The following is a 22,097-nucleotide window of genomic DNA, read 5'->3' as shown; positions in this document are numbered from 1 at the left end:
AAACCATGAGCATTTAGAGCTGTGCTAATGTGCTGGCCACTAGCCATATGTGCCTACTGATCACTTGAAATGTGCGTAGTCCGAAATGAAAAGTGTCGAACGTGTAAAATGCAGACCAGGTTTCGAAAACTTAGTAGCAAAAAAAAAAAAAATGAAAGCTATCTCATTAATAATTTTATAGTGCTTACATATTTGGAATGTACTGGTTTAAGAAATAAATTATTAAAATTCATCTTAACTATTTCTTTTTACTTTTGTGATGTGGCTACTTTAAAATTGAAATTTGCATATGTGGTTTTCATTATATATCTAGTGGATGGCGCTGGTCTGGAGTCCCTTTGCTCTCCCTCCTCCCCATTCATTACCCTGGAGGCGGAGGCCTTTAAAACCCATATTGAGTACTTTCTGCAGCCCAGGGGAAGACTTGTTTCTGTGTGTGTGTGTGCGCGCGCACACCTGTCTGTGTGAGGGCCAGAGTGAAGACGCAAGAATGTTCAGTGGGGAAAAGAAGCAACAAAGGAAAGGAAGAGAAATGAGCAGTTTCGATCAGCATCGATCTGAGATGACATCAGTTCTCACTTAAAGAGAGGAAGGAAGACTAACTGAGTAAAAGTAGTTCCCTCACAAGGCAGCTTTGCTCTTCGTGTTGAAATAGAGTGAATCACTGGAACATCAGACTCATCTGAACTCAAACATAGACACGTGCAAAGGTTCCCTAACTTCAGCTTGGAAGCAAACATCAAGTTTTAATAATCATCATGGTCACCGCTTCGTTAACAAAGATAATCAAGAACTAACCTGTATCGCAATTGGTAGTTCGGATTTGGACAAGGCCTAATGGGTTCAGCAGCATTTCATGAAAGAGAAATTTCTGGCTGAGATAGAATCTTTTAATGGCTTTCCTGTTTAGACTCAAATAAATACCCAAACTAACATGATGGTTTTTCTGGAGAACTGGAAGATTTTTGTAGATCACAGTGCTTTTGCTGAATGTTAAATTAAGCGATAGCCGTCTGATTCTACTTTTTCAAGGGGGTAAGAAAAGGTATTTTAGAGACCAAGCCCATATGACCATCTAAGTTAATGATTTAGTGTTTTATGTGAGACAAACCAGTTTTACAACACTGTTGTGGTAGACTATGAAAGGGCAAGTTTGTATATGTTCACAGTTTTATTAGCTTAATTAATTAAATAGCCCATGGTGAACCCAGTGGAAATAAACACAAAGGGAAAAGGGGAGGACGACGAATCTTAAATCAGCGCTGTCCAATAGAAATACCATGAAAGCCACATATGTAATTTCACATTGTCTAGTAGCCGCATTGATTACTGTCTGCAGCCCAGAGAAAGATGCATATCTGGGCATGTGAGAAGGTTGAGTGGAAAGAAAGGGATAAGTGGTGTTACAGCTGGAGCTTTACATCCCTAAGTTGGAACATGGTCACGGAAAGCATACCCAAATGTTGATAAACTAACTGTGCTTGCAGCTTATCATAGAATTACACTATTTCACGGTTGGAAAAGACCTGACAGGCAGTGTCTCGTTTCTAATGTGATAAATGAGGCCCAGAGAAGCAAAGTGACTCTCTCCAAGTCCCACAGCTGAAGTGGCAGAACTAGAAATAGCACCTAGTTTTGATGTCCACTAGACAGCTGTCCCCACTATTATGTTACTATATTATTGAATCATTTGTGTCTTTGTTCGCTGGTCTATTCAAAAGAACATTTTGGTGTCAGGCACTGTACTTGGCCTTGGGGTGCCGTGATGAATACAATAGTCCTTGTTCTCAAGGTCATTATGGCGTAAGGCATACAAGGTCATCCAGCTGTGTCACAGGTGAACCTCCAGCTTCTGATGTGTGTCACACTAGTGTCATCCCTGACCTTGCTCTGTTTTTATGGCAATACTGTAAAGGACATTTGTGACAAGCCCAAAGGTACTCGAAGATATAAGGGTTGTCCCTTCTTTCCTGAAAAGTAAACACTGGAAAGAGGCAGCAGAGCCCAATTCTGAGTAAACCACACTACACAGGATCTTTAAAGAAAGGAAGGAAAGAATGACCCCTTCAGTGGAGATCACGCTGGAAACAGCTTGGTGGACGGAGTGAGTGAGGCGCCAGGCTCGAATTTCACCCGTCCTGAGGGAGAGAAAGCCTGTCAGTTAATTTACTTTACAGACACCTCAGTACGGGCCCTGGAACAGGCCAGGGTTTGGCAGCTGCAGGTACTCTCAGGAGCTTTCTAAGGCGAACTGCCACAGGATTATTTCTGGAGAGACAGCTATTGTTCATCGTCATGAGAGGATTGGTTAAAGAAAAAAATCGTTAGATCAGCATGGATCTTCCTAAAAATAATAGTATAGCATTTCATAAAGGGTGAGCCACAAATACAAATTCCGCCGTAACTCACTTTTCATTTCTTATGCGTTCCCTTTCAGTCATTGCTCATATGGGTGAGTATTTTACATTGCTGAACTCAGGATATATGTATAATTTTATCATCTGGTTTTCGCAATGAAAATGATCTCCAGACTACTTTTCTGTGATGCATCTAAGTCATTGGAATTGTTATTTTTGTGACTCGGTCATATCCCACTCAGTAATCCTATCATGGTTTGCTTTCACTTGCTATTTAGCCAAGTTATTGAACAAGATGCTCCTTGGGCTTTACTGAGAATAATTGTGAATGCTTAGAGTTGTCTCAGTAAAATTGTGTATTTACACTACGTGTGAAGCCACTTTCGGTGGGTCCCTCAGTGAGACAACATAGATTGATGCACAGTCGTGGGCCTCCACCACCCCGGCGGCAAGATGCTTCGCAAGTGTCTTTAGGCGTAAAACACTTATGCAAACTTGGTACATATGCGTTGTGGGCTCAGCAAACCCAGAAATGAGAAAGAATTCTGTTGGCAGCACTGCCCCTTCTGTAGTAGGTCAGGAATATAGACACTGTTTTTATTGGCCCATGACTGCTGAAGTTCTCAGTTTTTCAAAAATGATCACGTCCCTGAGAACCTGAGGATTAAGTTGTATGCTGCCCTCCAAGCCTAAGGAGGAGGCCGCGAAATTAGCCAGTGTCACCTGCCTACTCAGGGTGGGATAATGGGTGTCCAGGTGTCTGTCGCTGCCACCCCTACCTTTTAGGAAGGGAATGGAGCACAGGTTAATTTAATGTTCTAGGTCTTTGGGGAAAAGTTACAGATAAGGAAACTGAGACATTTTATCCTAGCCAAAAGGAGCTACAATTTCTGCTGTAGTTGGACATTGTAAGTAACGTTAGGTGCTTTTTGAAGCTGACTCTGTTTGGTACTAGAAATTCATTTTCTGCCTATTGTTTTTACTCTTGTTTGATAACCCGGTAAAAATGAGTTATGTATTCATTTGACGATGGTCAATGACTTCAGTTTCTTTGATTTTCAGGTTTTGTGTGTGTGTGTGTGTGTGTGTGTGTGTGTGTGTGTGTGTGTTTACCATTTTTCTACCTGGGGATGATCACTTCTAGCTTACATGTCTCATGAGATTGCTGTGAAAATCAAATCAGATGTGAACTGTGGAATCTTCTGACCAGTGCGAGGTGGATGGTATTATTAATCATGGATAATGATGATGGAAAATCCCCATAGCATCATCAGACAGTGCTACACTCCGTGGGTGTGTCAGGTCAGGATATGATGAAGTGATGCCAGTTATCACCAGTGATTTGTTCTGTAATGTCGACATGGCCAAGCCATTCCACTGTCTGCCTTCACTTGTAGAAAGCGTGTTCTCATGGATGTGGGAAAGACTAGGCAAGGTGTTGTGAGCTCACAAGATGAAGGTCATCCATAGACGAGTAAGGAAGAATGTCCCTGATATTTTGTTTGCTGCAGTGATAAAGTATACCAAGACCCATAGCGAAATAGTCATTTCCAGGAAGAAGAGAAAGTGTCATCAAAAATGAAGAACACATCTGTGACTAGAGAAGCATTTTCTCTATTTATTTGAGAACTCAGGCTTGCTATAAATTGTGTCCAGGTTGTGTGGTAAATTTTCGCCTGCCAGAACTCAGCCACACAGCTCCCCACAATGTCACTGAGAGGCACATGACCGAGCTCCTGTGGTCTGAGCCGAAACATTACCCGAGTGTGTGCACGGCCTCAACTGCCTGCAAAATTACATAGTGAACTCTTTGCAAAATTCACATTTTACAGAGGAAATCAGATAGTTTTCACTTGTTTTGCTTCAGTTTTGGGGTGTAAATCTTTTCCTTCTGAGATCATTTCAGCAGCATCTCCACAGATAGTTATTAGGGGATTGGGAGATCTTTCTGCCCTCCCTGTCTTAGAAGGCAAAGCTCACCCATGTAAAGCCATATATATATTTGTCCTGGAGAGATAGGAAATGATTGATTGTGTCCTTGTTCTCTTGGTCTGCCTCTGCCTGGGACCTAAGGTACATAGGGTGATAGATGAACTCTCTCAGGCCGATGGAAGGCAGACTCAATGAACCCAGCTTCAGGACACAGAGTACCTGCCTGGTATTGGGGAAGGAGCAAACGTTCTCTCCTTCCTTATCAGTAGTCTGATAACACCATGATTATTTGTTGGAAGAGATAGGAACATAAATCATTTTTATTTTTTTAAGGCTTTGAAAAAAAACTTTGGGTAAAGGAAACTGCTAGAGAAAAGGGGGCTGCGACTGAGAAAATACACAGTCCACATATCCACTGAGCACCAAAAAAGGAAAAATGAGATTCAAACAGGGTTACGTCTCAGGACTTATGTCCAGACTATGATAACTGCTTCTGAATTGGGGAGGGGGTTCCCCTGGACAGAGTTCTAGTTGTTTGGGGTGGTGTCCATTGCAGCCTGAAGTCTGTTGTCTCCTTATCCACGTACCTTCTGACAAAGCTTCATCCCTGCACTATCTTTATACACCACTTTGAGCAATTGCAGGGTTTATTTGTGTTAAATGGGGGAGCAGTCGACAGAGGGGATGGTCCTTAACCTGATCATTAGGGAATGAGGTTGTCAGACTCCAAGCATTCAAGAGCCATGGTCTGCTACTGTATCTCTTCTATGTATAATTTCTTTTTTCTTTCTCAAAACGTGGTCTGTAAATCACCTGCAACAGAGTCACCTGAAGAATTTGTTTAAATTAGGTTCCTGGGTCCAATCCCAGACCGGCCGAATCGAATGTCTGGAGCAAGGTGAAGAATTGCATTTTCAATAACCACCACGGCCCTGATGAAGCACTTCCTCTTGAGGGGAACTTTTGACATCCTATTGAAGCCTAGTTCACGCTAAGATAAATCTAAATGTTAGAGATTTGTTCCCTATATTGAGTCAAAATCCACCACTCTCTACTTTTTTTTTTTTTTTACCTTTTCACCATTGTTTATGATACCTCATATATTTTATTTTTTTCCCCTTTACTTTTTTATTTAATTTTTTTGTCTTGCAATTACAGTTGACATTCAATATTAAATTAGTTTCAGGTGTACACCACAGTGATCAGACCTTTATATACCTTACGAAGTGATTCCCCCCCAATCAATCTAGTACCTACCTGACATTATACATAGTTATTACAGTATTATTGACCATATTCCCTGTTCTGTACTTTACATCCCCATGACTATTTTGTTACTACCAATTTGTACTTCTTAATCCCTTCCCCTTTTTGATACAATCCTGACTTTAATGTCTAGTCCTAGTTTTGCCCTGCAGATCTTTACAGCGATGAAGATCTCTTCCCTCTAGGTATTTTATGTTTATTTCCATTTTCAACTAATCTAAATTTTTTCAGTGTGTCAGTCAAAATCATGCAAGTCTTTAATAATTGCCTTGCTAATATCTAGATACAGGATGTCTCCAGTAGTCTTCTAGTCTCCCGATCTGGTCTGTCTATCTAACGGAAATGAGGTTACCGTGTCTTCAGTTGCTCTAGTCTTCACCACTTCCTTTTCTGTGTTGACAAATAGTCTTTTAATGTTTATTGACAAGTCAAGAATTCATGAGATGCACTGCTCTTAGCTGGATGAGGCATGTGACATTTTTCTGTGTGGTTAAAAATTTCTATCAAAACAATATGTTCACTAGAAACTTCTTCCATTTATTTGAGAATTCTTTTATACAGTCTCTGCATGAGTTCTTGTTTCTTTGTATTTTCTTTGTATTTTCTTTGTATTTGTAGAGCAGCACATTATAACTCATCCTAGGATCCCTGCCTCTCCATAAAGTATATGTATATATTTTTTTTCTTGGTTTATTTCTTTTCTCTTCCTGGTAGGTTTGTGTCCACTAACACAGATATGATTTGGTCAGTAGGTTAATATTTTCGTCTAGTAGTTTACAAAATGCAATTCAGGGACTCCTAAGAAATCCTGAGGCTAGTTCTCATAAGAGTTATCATTTACAAATGCCATGGCAATAAATATTTGCTTAGGATGGTCGCGAAGAAATAAGATTTTTAATAAAAACAGAACTTGTATTACCATTTTATTAGAATGGATGCCATTCATTTTTAATTCCAAGGGAGGGAGGTTGTTTTGTTTTGTTTTTAATAATATCACGTCACATTCTGTCTGGTCTTCAATCTGCTCGCTCATTAAATGAATGGTTTAAGTTAGGTGATCCATATGGTATACTCAGACTCTAGAATTATGTGATTGTAAACTTTGAGAAGGAAAGGAAATTTAAAGTAATTTTAAAATTAAACCACAAGACATACACACATGCACACACGTGAGCAAGTGCATGCATGTAAAACTGATGAAATCTGAATAAGGGTGTTTAGATTGTAACAATGTCAATTTCCTGATTGTGCTATTGTATTACAGTTTTGCAGGATATTTCCATTAGAGGAAACTGGGGGAAAGCTATATTGGATATCTCTGTATTATTTCTTACAAAAATGTACAAATCTGCAGTAATCTCAAAATAAAACGTTTTAAAAAGTTAAACCACAGAGTGTTATAACAGGACTTTGGAAGGAAGCAGGCCTTACTTGACCACATACTAGCTTAAACAAGTTATTTAATCTTTCTGAAACTCAGTGTCTTTCTCAGCCTTACGGTGGGAATACTGATTCCTACCTAATGGGATTGTTGGAAAGATTATATGAGACAGTGTGTGTAAACATCTCATATGGTTCGTACTCCACGATAATGGTCAATAAATGTTCTTTCCCCTGTGCTCCTTTTTCTTTGTTCTAGTGAGGAAACTAGGACAAACAACCTTGCTGCAGCTCTCCTAGGAAAAACGGCATATGACTTGACGCTAAAGGCAGTTTGGAAGTAGACATTAGTGAGATGGGCCCCATAGCACGGCAGTGAGTAATACTGTTACATAACGTTCACAAGTCACCAGGCAGATCAGCTAACACTGCTTGGCGCAGTTGACCGATAAAATAACAAGGCAGCTTCCAAACCCAGCCCAAGTCAGGGAGTCCCGACACAGCAGCCGGAGTCAAAATCCAGAATGACTACATAGGCCTTGGAGCTTTGGCATTTCATTGGACTCAGACATGCTGTAAATCTGTTTAAGTGGAAAAAAACAAAAGCAATTTCTCTCTGGCTGGTCCCCTGAATAACTGTCCCCAAGGGGCGTAGAGCAGCTTTCCTTCCCTCACAGAATCCTTAATCATGTCTCCTGAATATGAGTTTTCCATGCAGCTGCACTGATGAGAAATAGGGAGACACTAAAAAGAATTGACATGTCTTGGTCCTGAGGATGTGATTGTTGAATGAAGAGCCAAGATGTGTCTCCCACATGTCTCCTTAAATGTTTGGAGTTTCCCAGGGCTCTGTCCTTGCCCCTGATCTGATGGATGTTTTTATCAGTGAGTTGGCTAGAAACACAGAAGGCAAACCCACCAAATTTTCGAATGATACCAAGGTCAAAGGGAGTTTGAAGGACAGAATTACAGTTTTTTAAATGATTTTGGCAGGTTCTGAGGCACTGAGTTTATCACAGTAAATTGTAATTTAATAGGGGTAACGTTAAAACCTGGGCTTCAAAACCAAAAGCAAAGTACAGGTTACGAAAGGCTTAGATTGACAAGGTTTTTATCCAAAAAAAAGGTATAGGGATTTCATTTGACTACAGAAAGGTGTGAGTCAGCAGTGTGACGTGGTTGTATTAAGAGGTTAGGGGCCTGGAAAAGGAAAGTAATCTTTCTAACTTACATAGTTCACACTAGTTAGACCATGCTTGGTGTGTTGTGTTCAAGTCTAGGGACCAAATTTAAGAAAAATATTGATAAATTGGAATTGGTCACTAGGGGTAGGAAGGAAAAAGATGGGCCAAAACAAAACAAAACAAAACAAAAAAAAACAAAACAAAACAAAAAACTATATTCTTTAAAGAATGGTTGAAGAATAAGGCTATTCAGCTATCTTTTACAGTTACCAGATGGAAGAGGAATAAACTTGTCTATTTTGCTCTGAAAGTCAGAAACCGGATTAATGAGAGAGTTAGTTCATGGAAACAGATTTTGGCTCAATCAAAGGAAAAATTGTTAAATAATTAGAGCAGTTCAGTGACGAAAAGGACTATTTCATTAAATGGTGAGCTTCCTGTCACTGAAAATATTCAAGCGAAGGCCAGGTAAGTGTCTGTCTGGGATTCTGAAGGCTCCCAGCATCAAACAAGAGTTTAGGGTAGGTGACTTTTAATTTAAGATCACTTCTAACTCCCCTAGTCTGTGATTTCAGTAAGCATGAATGCCAAGGCCGCTTATGACATGCCAGAGCCACGTTTTCAACTCTTGGCTCTGCTTTGGACCAGCTGTGTGACCTTCAGCTAAGAAATGAACCATTTCTTCTTCCTGTTTCCTCATCCATAAAACGAGGAAGCTGGATGGAATGATGTCTGCGTTCTCCCCAGCCCATCTGTCTCTTTAAGCAGCCTCATAACTATAGCATGTAGGATAATTAAAGTTTGGGCTGATATCTGCCATTTTTCCAAGTCAGCTTGCAGGGAGGCTTTTAAAGTCTGAAAACCCTTGTTGATTCTGGGGACCGTTGATCTGCTCTCAATTGCTTGTTGGCCAGAGTGTGGGTGATAGTGATCCTAGAGTTCGTTCCCATGAGATTTGTGGCAGGAAGTAGATCGGATAACTGATAATCTGGTTCCTCTCAAACACCTGTACATTCTGGCTAAGTTCAGCAATGCCTCTGCAAACAACTTAGAAGCAATGAAGATCATATTACCATTGCAATATAGTTCTATTTTTTTGCAAAGCAAACCTTTGTTATTTCCTTAATGACCTGGCAGTTGCTTCCGAGCTTTGTTTATAATCATAAGAACCAGTGTCCAAGAAGCAACTTACCATGTGACAGATAGTGTTCTTAAAGGTTCATATATCTTTAATCAGTTTATAAGCTGAAAAGTCGAAGCATGAATCAGTTGATTAGATCCTTTGTCCCCTATGGAAAAGTAGTAGTTAAAATCCATGAAAGTCTGTCTTAATGGTAGAATCCAGAATTCAGATCCACGCCCTCCTTTTCAGCTTCACTGCTGACGTTCAATTACTAGAATTTTGTCTGTGGTTCATTTGATTACTAATAATTTTCTTCTCTGCCTATTTTAAGGTGCCTCATCCTCCACCCCTACAACATGTTACCTCTCCTGTTTCTTCTTTGACTTCTCTCTGACTCACACAACATTGTCTCAAAACCTATTTCTTCAGTTATTTTTTTCCAAAGATCTTTGAAAATGCAGTCATCAGTGGGAGTATCATTTGCTTTGATATAGATATAGATATAGAAAATATGGACAGGCTTTCAAATTCCTCCAGTTACTGAGGTCAGCGAGGGGAGGAAATAAGTAACTTTGTGCTTTGTGTAAGGACATGAAGAATTTAAAACTTCATTCCCAGGCTCGCGGGTCTGGCAATACTCACTCCATCCAAGTACCACATTTTCTTCCATCTCTTTGTTTCCTTAGATTGGAAATGAAAACAGCTGTTCAAAATAAGAGCACATGATTCAATCTTGAATCTCAACGTAATAATTACAGTTTCCATCTCAGTCAGTCCAGTCCCCTCCCATTGTACGCAGCCCCGTATCACAGCCCCTCCTGTTGTCAGTTTTATACCAGACCTTAATTTTTGTTTTCCAAACCTCTAAGACTAAACACTAAATCAATTGCCAGACCAGAAAAAAATAACAAGGAAGAAAATACTTCAATTTAAAAACTTCATTCTTAGGACATGCCCTTTTTTTCTGATTTAGATTTTGATCCAATCTCTAGGTTGATACTAGAAATGTCAGTTATTGTTCCACGTTTTTGAAGATGGGGCTTCTGGGCTTCATGGTATCCTCACTGTGAAGACTTTTGCTTGAACCCTTAATAGAGGCTGTGCCTTGAATTGTATTTTCTCTTTTCCAGGTTCCTGAGGCTTATGACCTAATAAGCTAATCTCAAAAGAGTCGTTTGCAACCTATTAATTGATTGTCACCTTTCAGAACAGACTGATCCTCTTTCAGTCCTCCATAGCAACCATTCAGTCCTTGACTTGAGCCATCCCACTGCCTCAAGCTCTGAAGGCCCCCCAACGAATCAGCTGACCAATCTAAGATTACCCTATAAATGCAGTTCACATGCTATTGGCAGGAGAATTTTGTGTCCTGTTAGGGAAGAAGCAGGAGGCAAGCAACTAGGCTCTTTGAATCATCACTTCCCTTTGCCCACTTTATTTCCCCTCTCTGCAATTTGATTTCTTCATTGTTAGATGGTAGTATTTCTAGCATTCCTTTCCCTACTAAGATATCTATAACTCTGTTATCATTGAATCCTCCAAGAGCTACTTTTATGTGTTGAAAATTGTCTTGGTCAGTCTGGGCTGTTGTAACAAAAATGCCTTAGTCTTGGAAGTCTGAGATCAAAGCACTAGCAGATCTATTGTTTGGGAGGGGTGGGGATGGGGGGCCATGGGGGGGCGGGGGGGAGAGAGAGAGAGCAAGAGAAAGACAGGGAATGTTCATGTGTCTTCTTTTTTGGGGGTGGGGGAAAGTAGTCCTGGAAAAATCCATCTTTATTTTCTGAGGACAGTTCCCAAAAAAAAGGAGAATAGAAGTGAAAATACAGGAAGAAAACGTGGACCCAACAGTCCTAGTAAAGACCAGCACCAGGAGGGTAGAAACTGGGTGAGAGGGGCACAGGTAGCTGTGAGGGTCAGCTGGGCTTCCCTTCCAGCCTCTGCCATGCCACTCATGTTTTTCCTTAGAAAGCCACTAATCCCATCTTGAGGGCTCTACCTTCATGACCTAATTACCTCCCAAAGGCCCCATCTCCAAATAGGATCACATTGAGGATTAAGGTTTCCACATATGAGTTTTGGGGGACACAAACACTCCATAACAGAAATGAAGATATTTGCATATGTGGTGTGATCTGTGGGCTTCTGAGAAGGCCATTCAGCCCATTTCCTCAGCCACACTTAAGAAATGAATATCCTACCGTCACATATTCATTTCTTTGTGGCAAGATATTACCTTTCAGATAGGACACCTTTTAAAATCCAATGTGCTTGGAAGCGCAAACCCATAAAGCTAGAATGTGAGGTCGTGTAGTGTAGTGGTTAGAAGTGGGCTCTGGAGTCAGACTGCCTGAGTTGATATCCTCACTACCTGTTTGATCTTAGGCAATCAATTCATTTTTCTGTGGTTTCAGTCTCCTCATCTGTAAAACAGTGATGATAATAATATTCATCTCAGAGATTTCCGTAAGGTTTCAATGAAATATGTAACGAGCTTAGGACAATATCCTACTATATAGATGTTAGCAATTATCACCCTTCATTTGCATAAATCAGCATATGATAGTGATGTCCTTTTGACAGAAAGTTGGTATCAGGTCACAAAGAAATTGGAGTTTCGTTCAGGAAATTGGGAAGGGATGGATACCATGGATACATGAGGCACCATTAAGGAATGGTCTGCTTTAGTGTGAGGCGTTATAGTTGGTAGTATAGACCACCAGTACCTGGGTACCTGAAAGAGGGAAACAAGAGAGATAGAGGATGGATCTATTTGTAGTCCTGACCAGTATGCCCAGTAACTGATATGGTTTGCAAATGAACACCTGCAAATGAGCTTACTTCACTTTTCTGTGTTTGTTTCATAATTCTGTTCCTTACAATATTCAGATAATGCTGGGTGTCTGAACCATTGCACGTGAAGAACCATGAACAAATGTAATCTAAAGTATTTTGCTTTGCTCAATGCCCTTTCCTCTTTCTTTTAGATTACATGAAGCAGACAACATTTGAAGCCCAAGCCTTTTTCGAAGCTGTGCAATTCTTCCGACAGGAAAAAGGTCACTATGGCTCATGGGAAATGATCACTGGGGATGAAATCCAGGTAACACGGGGCTCAGTATTCTGGATCCTCTTCTCTGTCTGGGTGGTAGGAGGTCAGGGGCATAATAAACAATCAAACAAACAAAAAAGTGGCAGGGCTGGAAGATGCGGTTCCAGAGACTGTTTCTCTCATTGTCTAAAAGCATTTGGTCAGCAAGCTCACTATTGGGCACCCACTCCAAAGACCACCAGACCAGGCACCAAATAGGGCAGCCCAAATACTGCAAGTGCAATGGGAGGAGCTACTTCCGCTTTTTTCTATAGAAAAAACGTTTTATTCATTTTTTCAGATGACCTCATGCTTTCAGAGCAGAAGCAAATGTGAACAGTGTGGTTTGGTGCTAAGTGTGTGGTGGGGCTTTCGGTCAGCAGACTTGGATTAAATGTTGCCAAGCTATTTAACCTCTTTTAGACTCAGGTTACTCCTCTTAAAGAAATAGGAATGATGTTTGCCTTGCAGCTTTGTGAGAATTCAGTGAGAAGTTGGAAAAGTATTTGGCATACAGTTGTCTTTATGTATTGACTGATTTATAAATGATGGACTTAAAGGAGACACATTGTAAAAGCATTAGACAGTTTTCTATACATTTCATTCACCTTTACTAGCTTTCTGTCCTCTGTGGTCCAGTATAATTTCCAATGACCTTAATTAAATGCTAGTCATGGGCTAAGCACCTCGGTGGCTTTGGTCCCAGGGACATTGTTACAAATCTCCAAGGAAATTGTGTTTCATGAGAGGAGCGCATCCTCCATGAGGACACCAATCATACAGTTGATTTAGCCAGAAAGAGAAGGCTGGGCAGGGGCATTATTTAATTAGCGGCACACATGGTCCAAGAATGGTATTCTTTAATTTCCCCTCACCTCCCAGAGTGCCTCTTTAGGGAGCCAATGAAATTTGTTATTAGGGAACAATATTTGGAAGATATCAGATGGTGCCTTGCCTTTGTATGGCCATTAACCATCCAAAACTGAAAACGTTTTCACACGATGATGGGGCCATTCTTGATCGTTGTACCATGTGACTCAGAATCTTACTATTATTTTTTGGTGGATTCTAAACTCATTTATTTCCCATCCTGAGACTTACACAAGAAGTTTAACCAATTCTTGGTTTCTGATATTTCGGGGAAGTACAACCATTTGTAACTCTGAGCTGATTAAGTACTAACCATACTTGTGCCAAAAAGAAGAAAAGCAAAAGCATAAGGGAAGGCTGAAGTGTTTGACCCTGGTAGGCCTGTCACGTAAACAAACCTATTTAATACATAAACCAGTATTAGCATGCCTCTGTGTGATACATTTTAATGTTTGAATCCTATCTGTTCATCTTACCAATCTAATGAGGTGGGTAGAGCCGTTATTACAACTTCCATTTTGTAAATGAGAAAACTGAGGGAGGCAAATAACTGTTAAGTGACTTGCCCAGTTTTATTCATTCAACAGCTATGTATTGAGTCACCCAGATAAATGCCAGACACTATGCTGGGTGATAGTCATCAGAGATTGGCAAGGAAGAATTCCTGTCCCTGCCCTGTTTCAAGGTCACATGCTAAGTGTAAAATGGCAAGGGAAGCAATAGCTTATGGCTCCCAGTCCAGTGAAAGATCAACACCAGCCATGGAAGAGACGGAGTGACACAACTATTTAGCTCCTTGAATTTAGCTTTGCCACCTGCTTAATTTTTGTCTTTGTTTTGAAATCTCACGTCCACTCACATTCCTTCACAATGGCATTGAAAGCTGGTACTTAAGAAATCCTTTCTGGGGGTTGAGTATTGAGTTTGTTGTGTTTGCTTTTGTTGGTTTTCTGCTTTTTGCTTTGCACTGACATGTGCGAAGTGCTCTAAGGTGCAAGAAAACGAAATGACTCATCCTCTGCCATCTCAGTGAGGCAAGACCTACCTAGAAACCTCCAGAGAACAAGGCAGCATTCGAAGTGTGTGTGGGTACCTGTGTGGGTCTCTACATATATGGATATCATATAGCGTTAGCACGAAGCAGTCACAGAAAGGTGGTAACATGGCAGTATAAAAACACCATAATGGGAAGACAAAACAAAACACAAACCAGAAAAGAGGTCAGTAAAAGCTGGAGTTAGCAAGTGACCCCATAAGAAGTTTTGCTCCCTCAGGAATTTTATTTTTAGTGAAATCACAGACTCATAAAATGTGACTGCTGGAAGGGGATGTCAGAATCATTTGACCAGCACCCTCCGGTGACAAAACATTCAGAGGAGTTGGCTAAAGTCGCAAAGCCAGTCTGTGACAGAAATGTTATTTTGAGCCATTAGGGTAAACTTCACTGTAACCTCTTATAAACCTGAGCTGAAGCAGCATCTGTCCTAAGGCTCACATAAAAAAGAAGTCAGGAGCCCAAAGGAGCTACCAAGTAGTTAAAGAAAATGGCGTGGCATTACTGAGTTTGAGAATATGACATCTTTTGTTTAAAGCATTGGGTTTATTTGCGTTGTTTCTTCATGTCTGCTAAGAACTTAATCATAACATTGTTCTAACCCCCACAACCCTAGGAGCTTGTATTCAGATTTTCATCATTGTTACATTATTACCTCCGTAGTCATGACTCACACGGCAAGTATGGCAGGCCCTCGTGGCAATAGTTGGTTATTTTAGGCAAGTGTCCAGGCAAAGCAAATATCTTAGACTAACTCGCCTGACAGACAATTAATACAGTATTAATACAGACGAAAATACAGTTGTCCCCGCTTATCTGCTGTTTGATTTTCCAGTTTCGGTTACCCTTGGTCAACCACAGTCTGAAAATCTTAAATGGAAAATTCCAGAAATAAACAATGAATAAGTTTTAAATTGTGTGCCATTCTGAGTTATGTGATGAAATCTCTCCCAGTCCCGCTCCATCCTACCCAGGGACGGGACTCATCCCTTTGTCCAACATACAAGTATCCACACTGTATGTCAATCACTTAGTACCATCTCAATTATCAGATTGGTTATCAGGGAAAGCGAGAGACCATATTCACATAACTTTTATTATTATAATTGTTATGTTTTTAAATTATTGTTGTTACTCTTTTACTGTGTCTAATTTATAAATTAGACTCTATCATAGGGATATATGTATTGGGAAAAACTTAATATATATAGGGTTTGGTACTACCTATGATTTCAGGAATCCACTGGGAGTCTTGGAATGTGTCCCCCGCAGATAAGGGAGGATGATTGTGTTTGTATACCAGTAAATATATGTTCTACTTGTCAATATAAATGTACCAAATGTGGGAAACCACTTTGCAAACTGTAAAGTATTTATAGTTATTGGATATTTGTATTACTTGCCTTTAAATTAACCAAATGAGCCAAGAGAGCCACATTCCCACAGAACAGAGTATCGTGTTTTCCCGAAAATGAGACCTAACCAGAACATAAGCCCTAGCATGATTTTTCAGGAGGACATCCCCTGAACATAAGCCCTAATGCGTCTTTTGGAGCAAAACTTAATATAAGACCCGGTCGTATTTTCGGGGAAACATGGTAGCTTCAAGACAAGAAAACTACCCACAATTTTAGGCCTTGTCCACATGTTTCGGAGTTAGAGGAAGAGGGTGACAGTGTCGGGATGAGACACAGATGGGCTTCAGCACCCAGAGGCCCTGCCTGCCCTGTGGCTGCCCCCTAAGCCTCCTGCCCTTGCAGCCCACCCCATTCCCTGCCTCCCTCCCCTCCCCCCCAGATATATTTCCTTTTCAATTCCCTAAGGTATAAAATAGAACCAAATTTCTTGGAACATGATATGGGAAAGACTAAAAGAAAACTATAAGCCCACCTATTTGGAGCATTCCAGTTCTTTGGCCTTGGTAATATTTTCATCTTTTCAAACCTTTTTCATGCTTATGCTCAGATTCAAACCAATCTCTGCAGAGGGATGAATTAGAGCAATTGTTATTATTAAGGTAATTACTTTGAATTTAACACATTTCAGCTGAGATAACATTTCCCATTGATTTTAGGTTCTGGCTTCAGTCTCCTTATGCTCTTAGCTCACTCTCCCAATGCCACACTTTCCTTACTCATGTGTTCTCATGTGGGCAGATGTGTTCCAAACAAGAACTTCCTCCGCTGAGCAGGATGGGAGTCCATGGATTATTAATGACCTACTTGAAACTCATGGTTGGACTTTCTGATTCCCATGGAGTTTGTGCATGTCAGGGTCTTAAGTTCTCAAAGATGCTGGTTCACCTCTTGACTGCCCCAAGAAAATGGTTAAAAAAAATATGAAAACATTCCCACCAATGAATTACCAGGACTAGTGGAAATCCTATCCCCATTATAATCTTTGTCACACCACGAAGTTCCAGATTGCAGATGATGACCTCCCGCCCCCCCACCCCCACCCCCCGCCACTGGCTACATTAACTCGAGCAGCCTTCTCTCCCAGGAATCCACAGGCACGGGGGCACTGGATGGCTTACTCACCTCCACGCTGGGAGTGTTCCTGTTTAGTTCCGTTAAAGAGTTATACCCTGCTGAAATAGAGCCCTTGTGAAAATTCATGGGGGGTGGAGGGTGGGAGATGAGGGTAAAGGGGGATCAAATATATGGTGATGGAAGAACTGACTCTGGGTGGTGAACACACAATGGGATTTATAGATGATGTAATACAGAATTGTACACCTGAAATCTATGTAATTTTACTAACAATTGTCACCCCAATAAATTTAAAAAAATAAATTTAAAAAAAAGATAAAAGAAAATTCATGAGTATTTCCACTAGCATGAGGCTAACTGATGAACTCAGAGAAAAATCTTTCTTAATTCCCAAAGCTTAATTTGAGTTTCAATTATTTTGGACAAATGCTATTTTAAATTCGTAGAGCAGATGTCACATGATTCTTTATTTTTATGCCTTCCTCCATTCCCAAAATGTGTCTTGTTCTTTTGTAAATCCTGGTCTGCAGCCTGATATTGAAAACTGAGCTCTGAGCCCCAAAAGACTCATAGTGAAAGGAAAGCTGAACAAGAAAGCTTCTCCAATAGGCAGGGGGTAGGGGGCGTGGGGTGTAAAGAAGGAGAAGCTAGTGTTACATGGAATATCATGTGGGGATGTGAAGAACTCTGCTCAGATTCAGAAGAAACATTTTCATTGACTGGAGCAAAATTTTAGGAGAGATTTGGGAAGAATTGAAAAAAACAAAAGCACCCTGAAAACTTTAGACCTCCCCTCCGTATAGCCTGCTCATCCCACAAATGTCTAGTTGTTCCAAAGTATTTATTACTCTCTTCTTTTTCTAAACTTTAAAGAGGATGGAGGTGGGGTTCAGGGGACAGTAAAGACAAAGACATTTAGGTCCCAAGGGAGTTTGAGGAGAATGATTGTCCCAGGGGATTCAAACAAGGTGTCAAGCCACCACAACTAAGCCTGACCCCTTCACAATTTTGCTAAGAATGCCCTTATCCATCATTAAAGTTTCCCTCTTATCCTGAAGGCACTTGATTCCTCTAGTTTGAATATGAGAAGTTTGAGGAATTTGTCTTTTCTGATGGGAAAACATTAGCCGACGTTATTGTTCCTTACAGATGTTCAAGAACGGTTGACCCTCTAAATTGTCTTAGTTGAGATTTCCAAGGCCTTGGACCCAGAGTGAAACTATTAACCTAACAGATTTCAGGTAGCCCAGGACCATCTTATGTAGCTAGGATAGGGACAGTCAGTCAGGCCATCTTCAGTTGGCTTGATGCGCAGGTTTGGCCATCACCAACTAACCCACTCTGGGGTTCTCTTCTGCTCGGCAGGTCCTGAGTAACCTGGTGATGGAGGAGCTCCTGCCAACCCTTCAGACAGACCTTCTCCCTAAAATGAAGGGGAAGAAGAACGACCGAAAGAGGGCCTGGTTCGGTGTAAGTAATGATCTGGCTCTGCAACTGTGCTACTCAAAATAAGCATTCCCTCCCCTTTTCTTTTTAGGGCAGTTTTTTTCTTTTTCTTTTTCTTTTTTTTTTTTTTTTTGAAATAATTCTTTTCTGAGGTGGAGAACTGCCCACCTTGAGTCTGCTCAATCTCACTTACATGAGGACTAATCCAAACAGACTCAGACTTGGAGAGAAAAATGAGAACGCACGTGCCGTTTTGTTGACGTTACGGTGGCCTGTGATTCATCCTCCTCCCTCTCCTTGACTCCGTGAGGCCGCCCCCCGCAGCAGAACCCCGATTTATGTGCCGCTCTCTATTGCAGCTCCTCGAGGAGGCTTACAACCTGGTTCAGCATCAAGTTTCAGAAGGGTTAAGTGCCTTGAAGGAGGAATGCAGAGCTCTGACGAAAGGCCTGGAAGGAACCATCCGTTCGGACATGGATCAGATTGTGAACTCAAAGAACTTTTTAACTGGAAAGATCAAAGGTCGGTAGAGATAATCCGTGCTCCTGCCAACGAAATACGCTGTGCATTTAGGGCTCCATTACACAGTGAGAATTCATGGTTGTAGAGGAGAATTAAACTGAGGGGATTGGGAAGAGGTGGTAATGATTGTAATAGGGACCGTGTTTAGTTACTGTTAAGGGCCTGCACCTCCCCAGGGAAACTTCAGTGACACAAAGTGGAGGACACTTTGCTTCTTGCCTTGTGGTGTATTCCAATACCACCTGCACAATCCCTGTTGGGGCACTTCTTACACTGAATTGTCATGGCTTCTGCCCCTTCCCCTCTCTGTTGTAAGGCTCTAAGAGCAGGGCTATGTTGACCTGGTTCACTCAGGTATACCCATTGCCTGGTACCATACCTCGTATAGGCAGATGCGCGGTGAATATTTAAATCGATAAATAAAGACCTTTCCTTTGAGAAGAAGAAACGTTTTTGGCTTAGAGTCGGTAAATCTGGATTCTAGTCCCAACTCTAACATTAGCCAGGCCTGTGTATTCAGGGAAGTCACTTGACGTCCGTGTGCACCTGTGTTCTCTGACATCACGGGCACCCATGACAATGGGATCAGCCAGTGGTCGCCCTCGGGTCAAATCTGGGCTGCCACCTAGTTTTGTAAATGATGTTTAACCAGAACACAGCATCCCTGTTCACTCACGCGTTGTCTGTGGCTGCTTTCATGCTACGTGGGCAGAGTTGAGTAGTTGGAACTGAGACCTCATGGTCCCTAAAGTCCCAGATGGTCACCATCTGGGCCGTGACCAAAAAAAATTTGCCTGATCTCTCACAAGAGGCCTCAGATAGCCTCTGAGGGCTCTGCAGGATACAATCCTATGGTTCCCCATTTCTACATCTCAACAGACACATCACACGAAGTGCCATTTCAGAGGAAAAGCATGCTGCCTTATTTGTGTTTATCAGCGATCTCCTTATATCGTCAGTTCTCAGATTATTCACTCATTCATTCATTCATTCATTCATTCATTCAAAAATATTTACTAAGTCTTTCTGAGCAAGGCGATGATGGAGCTTTAGCAGTGAACAGGAAGACCAGTTCCTGTACTCAGAAGACTTGGAATCTAATAGGGGTGTGTGGCTGGTGGGTTCTCCTCTGCGCCTCAGGCCCTGTTCATACTGAAGCCCAGCTTGCTTCAGGGCTCTTCTAACAGGTCCTGCCTATTACGGGAGATCGGAGGAGGCATAACTACAGCGAAGGTGTGTGTCTGACTCTGTGTGTCTGTTCACGCGATGCCTTCCAAAGCCAGGTACAAATTAACTTCAGAGTGTTTTCTGTTCATTATTAGCCATGTCTCTTATTCGTCCAGTAGCAGAACAATCTAGAGTTGACTGTAGAGTTGACCTAGAACTGATCTAGAGAAATACTTTATACAACTTATAAGTGCCAACACCCAACTCCTATGCCCGTATTCCTGTTCTCTGGGGCCACGCTGGGCTGTATGTGGCCATTCCTATGGCCTGAATTAAACCACTCTCTCTTTTTTTCTCTTGCTTAAATCTCTGTAGTTCCAGTATATTCCACATAAGATGGAAAAAGATTCTGCCCAGACTAGTGTTTGTTTCCTGTAAGAAGCCTTGAAAGGGAGTCATGATCAGGTCTTTTAAAAACGGGACATCAGAAACACATTTTAAATGTGTTTAAAAGGCTCTCCACCTTTAAAACAAGAAAGTATACTTCGGCCTGCATCGATAAAGGGCTTCGGGTTTTGAAAAATCTTTGTGACTATTAAGTAGTGATTGCTCCATTCCCTCCCATATGACTCTTGAGCAGCCTTGCGCTCTGCTCTGCAATCATTTATCCCTTCATTAAGCTTTTATTCTGCTCCTGCTGCATACAAGGGCTATGAGAATTCCAAAAAGACAGCATGATTTTACAAGTAGAGAGGATATGAGGCATGTCACACATACTGAAACAGAAGGAACAATATGATAAATGTCGTTAGTGAGGCAGGAACAGAGAGCACAGTGGTTCCCAGCCAGGAGCCATTTCAACTTCAGAAGACCACGTGGGCCCCTCATGATGAGAGTACTGCTATAGTACTGATTGGAATAAAATGGTAATGCCAACAGGTACCGTAGAGCTAACGGTGACTGAGTACTTCCAGCGTGCCCCACACTGTTCTACTCACTCTGACCAGCGTAAGCTCATTTCACCCTCACCATAACCCTATGAATAATTACTCTTATGATCTCCAATGTACAGATAAGAAAACCGAGGCAGAGAGTAAGTAACTTGCCCCTGACTCCAAAGCTGGAGTGTGGCAGAGTCAGGCTCCAAACCCCTCCAATTCCAGCTGTTTCACTCTTCACCCCTCTATGGAACCGTCTCCACAGCTGCCTTCGTGACTCATGAATGAATGTGTCACAGCGCAGTAGTCATCACAACAACATCTCTACATTTTTGAAAAACAGCCGAGCATACCTCTGCGGGGTGTCAAATGTATTCACTCCGTAAAGGAACACAGTTCAGGACGCTGTGTGGTTATTCCGGGAAAACAGGCTGTCCCACGTGGGTGCAATTTGAGCCAGGTCTTGAAGATGTGAATAGTACGTTTACAAGCAGAGGTGGAGGAAGGAAGGCACAGGTAAAAAAGGAACACTGAATAAAGGTGCAGAGAGGGGGCTGGAGCACACGGGGCGGGGGTACGTAGGCAGCAGTGTGGTCAAGCAGTGAGGACCCTGCCCTCCCCCGGCCTCTTCCTGTGCCAATCTCCACCCCGACCCAGCAGGGGAAATCGGCCAGCTGCGAATGAATGTTTACTGTATATTACCCATGTTCATGATTATTCTGAGATTTCAATTAGATGCTTTTCAAAGAGTTCTTCTCTCAAAGTTAATGGATAAATAATTCATTTAATCTTCTGGCAAACACATTTGCATTATGGTATCAAGCAAGTGCTTTTTAGAAGTCAGAGAGTGTTTCATATTTGAATCACACAATTAAAAGGTATTTTTCCCCTAGTAAGTCTATGACTTGTTTAATATTTCATATCCTAAATACCTGTGAGTGATTAGTATTAAAAGTATTAATAGTATTAGTCATCTCAGATTTTCAGAATAAGAGGCAGTATCATGTTCCATCACTCTGTGAAATGTTTCTGCAAATTCAAGTAAGAATGTGGCCACTCATCTCATTGTAAGCAAGTTATTTGCCAGTAAAAACTTAAGAAAAACGCTTGAATTATAGTCTGTTTCTGCAAATTAGACCATCAAGGCACCGACGGTCTCTAGACCTCTATTTTTCCATCTGTAAAATGGAGGACTTGGAGCCCCCAGATGAGTTTGTACTTCCTGCTCAGTTGTCATGCTGTGATAAGGCTATGTCATACCTAGCTTCACAAAGC

General features: G+C 41.4%; 1 protein-coding gene across 2 annotated transcripts in view; it reads left to right on the top strand.

Moving 5' to 3' along the window:
- The window catches only part of NIBAN1 (niban apoptosis regulator 1), a 167,894-nt gene that overhangs the window by 129,069 nt on the left and 16,728 nt on the right, over positions 1-22,097 (top strand). For both annotated transcript variants that reach the window (XM_019738093.3, XM_019738092.3), the window contains exons 6-8: positions 12,230-12,345; positions 18,115-18,219; positions 18,555-18,717. In XM_019738093.3, coding sequence (XP_019593652.3) covers positions 12,230-12,345; positions 18,115-18,219; positions 18,555-18,717 — 384 coding nt within the window. The remainder of the gene's footprint in view (positions 1-12,229; positions 12,346-18,114; positions 18,220-18,554; positions 18,718-22,097) is intronic.

This window comes from Rhinolophus sinicus, chromosome 11, assembly GCF_057876585.1.
Source record: "Rhinolophus sinicus isolate RSI-liver-muscle chromosome 11, RSI-T2T, whole genome shotgun sequence".
NCBI lineage: Eukaryota > Metazoa > Chordata > Mammalia > Chiroptera > Rhinolophidae > Rhinolophus > Rhinolophus sinicus.
The sequence above is the reverse complement of the archived record's forward strand: the minus strand, read 5'-3'. Positions and strand labels throughout refer to the sequence as shown.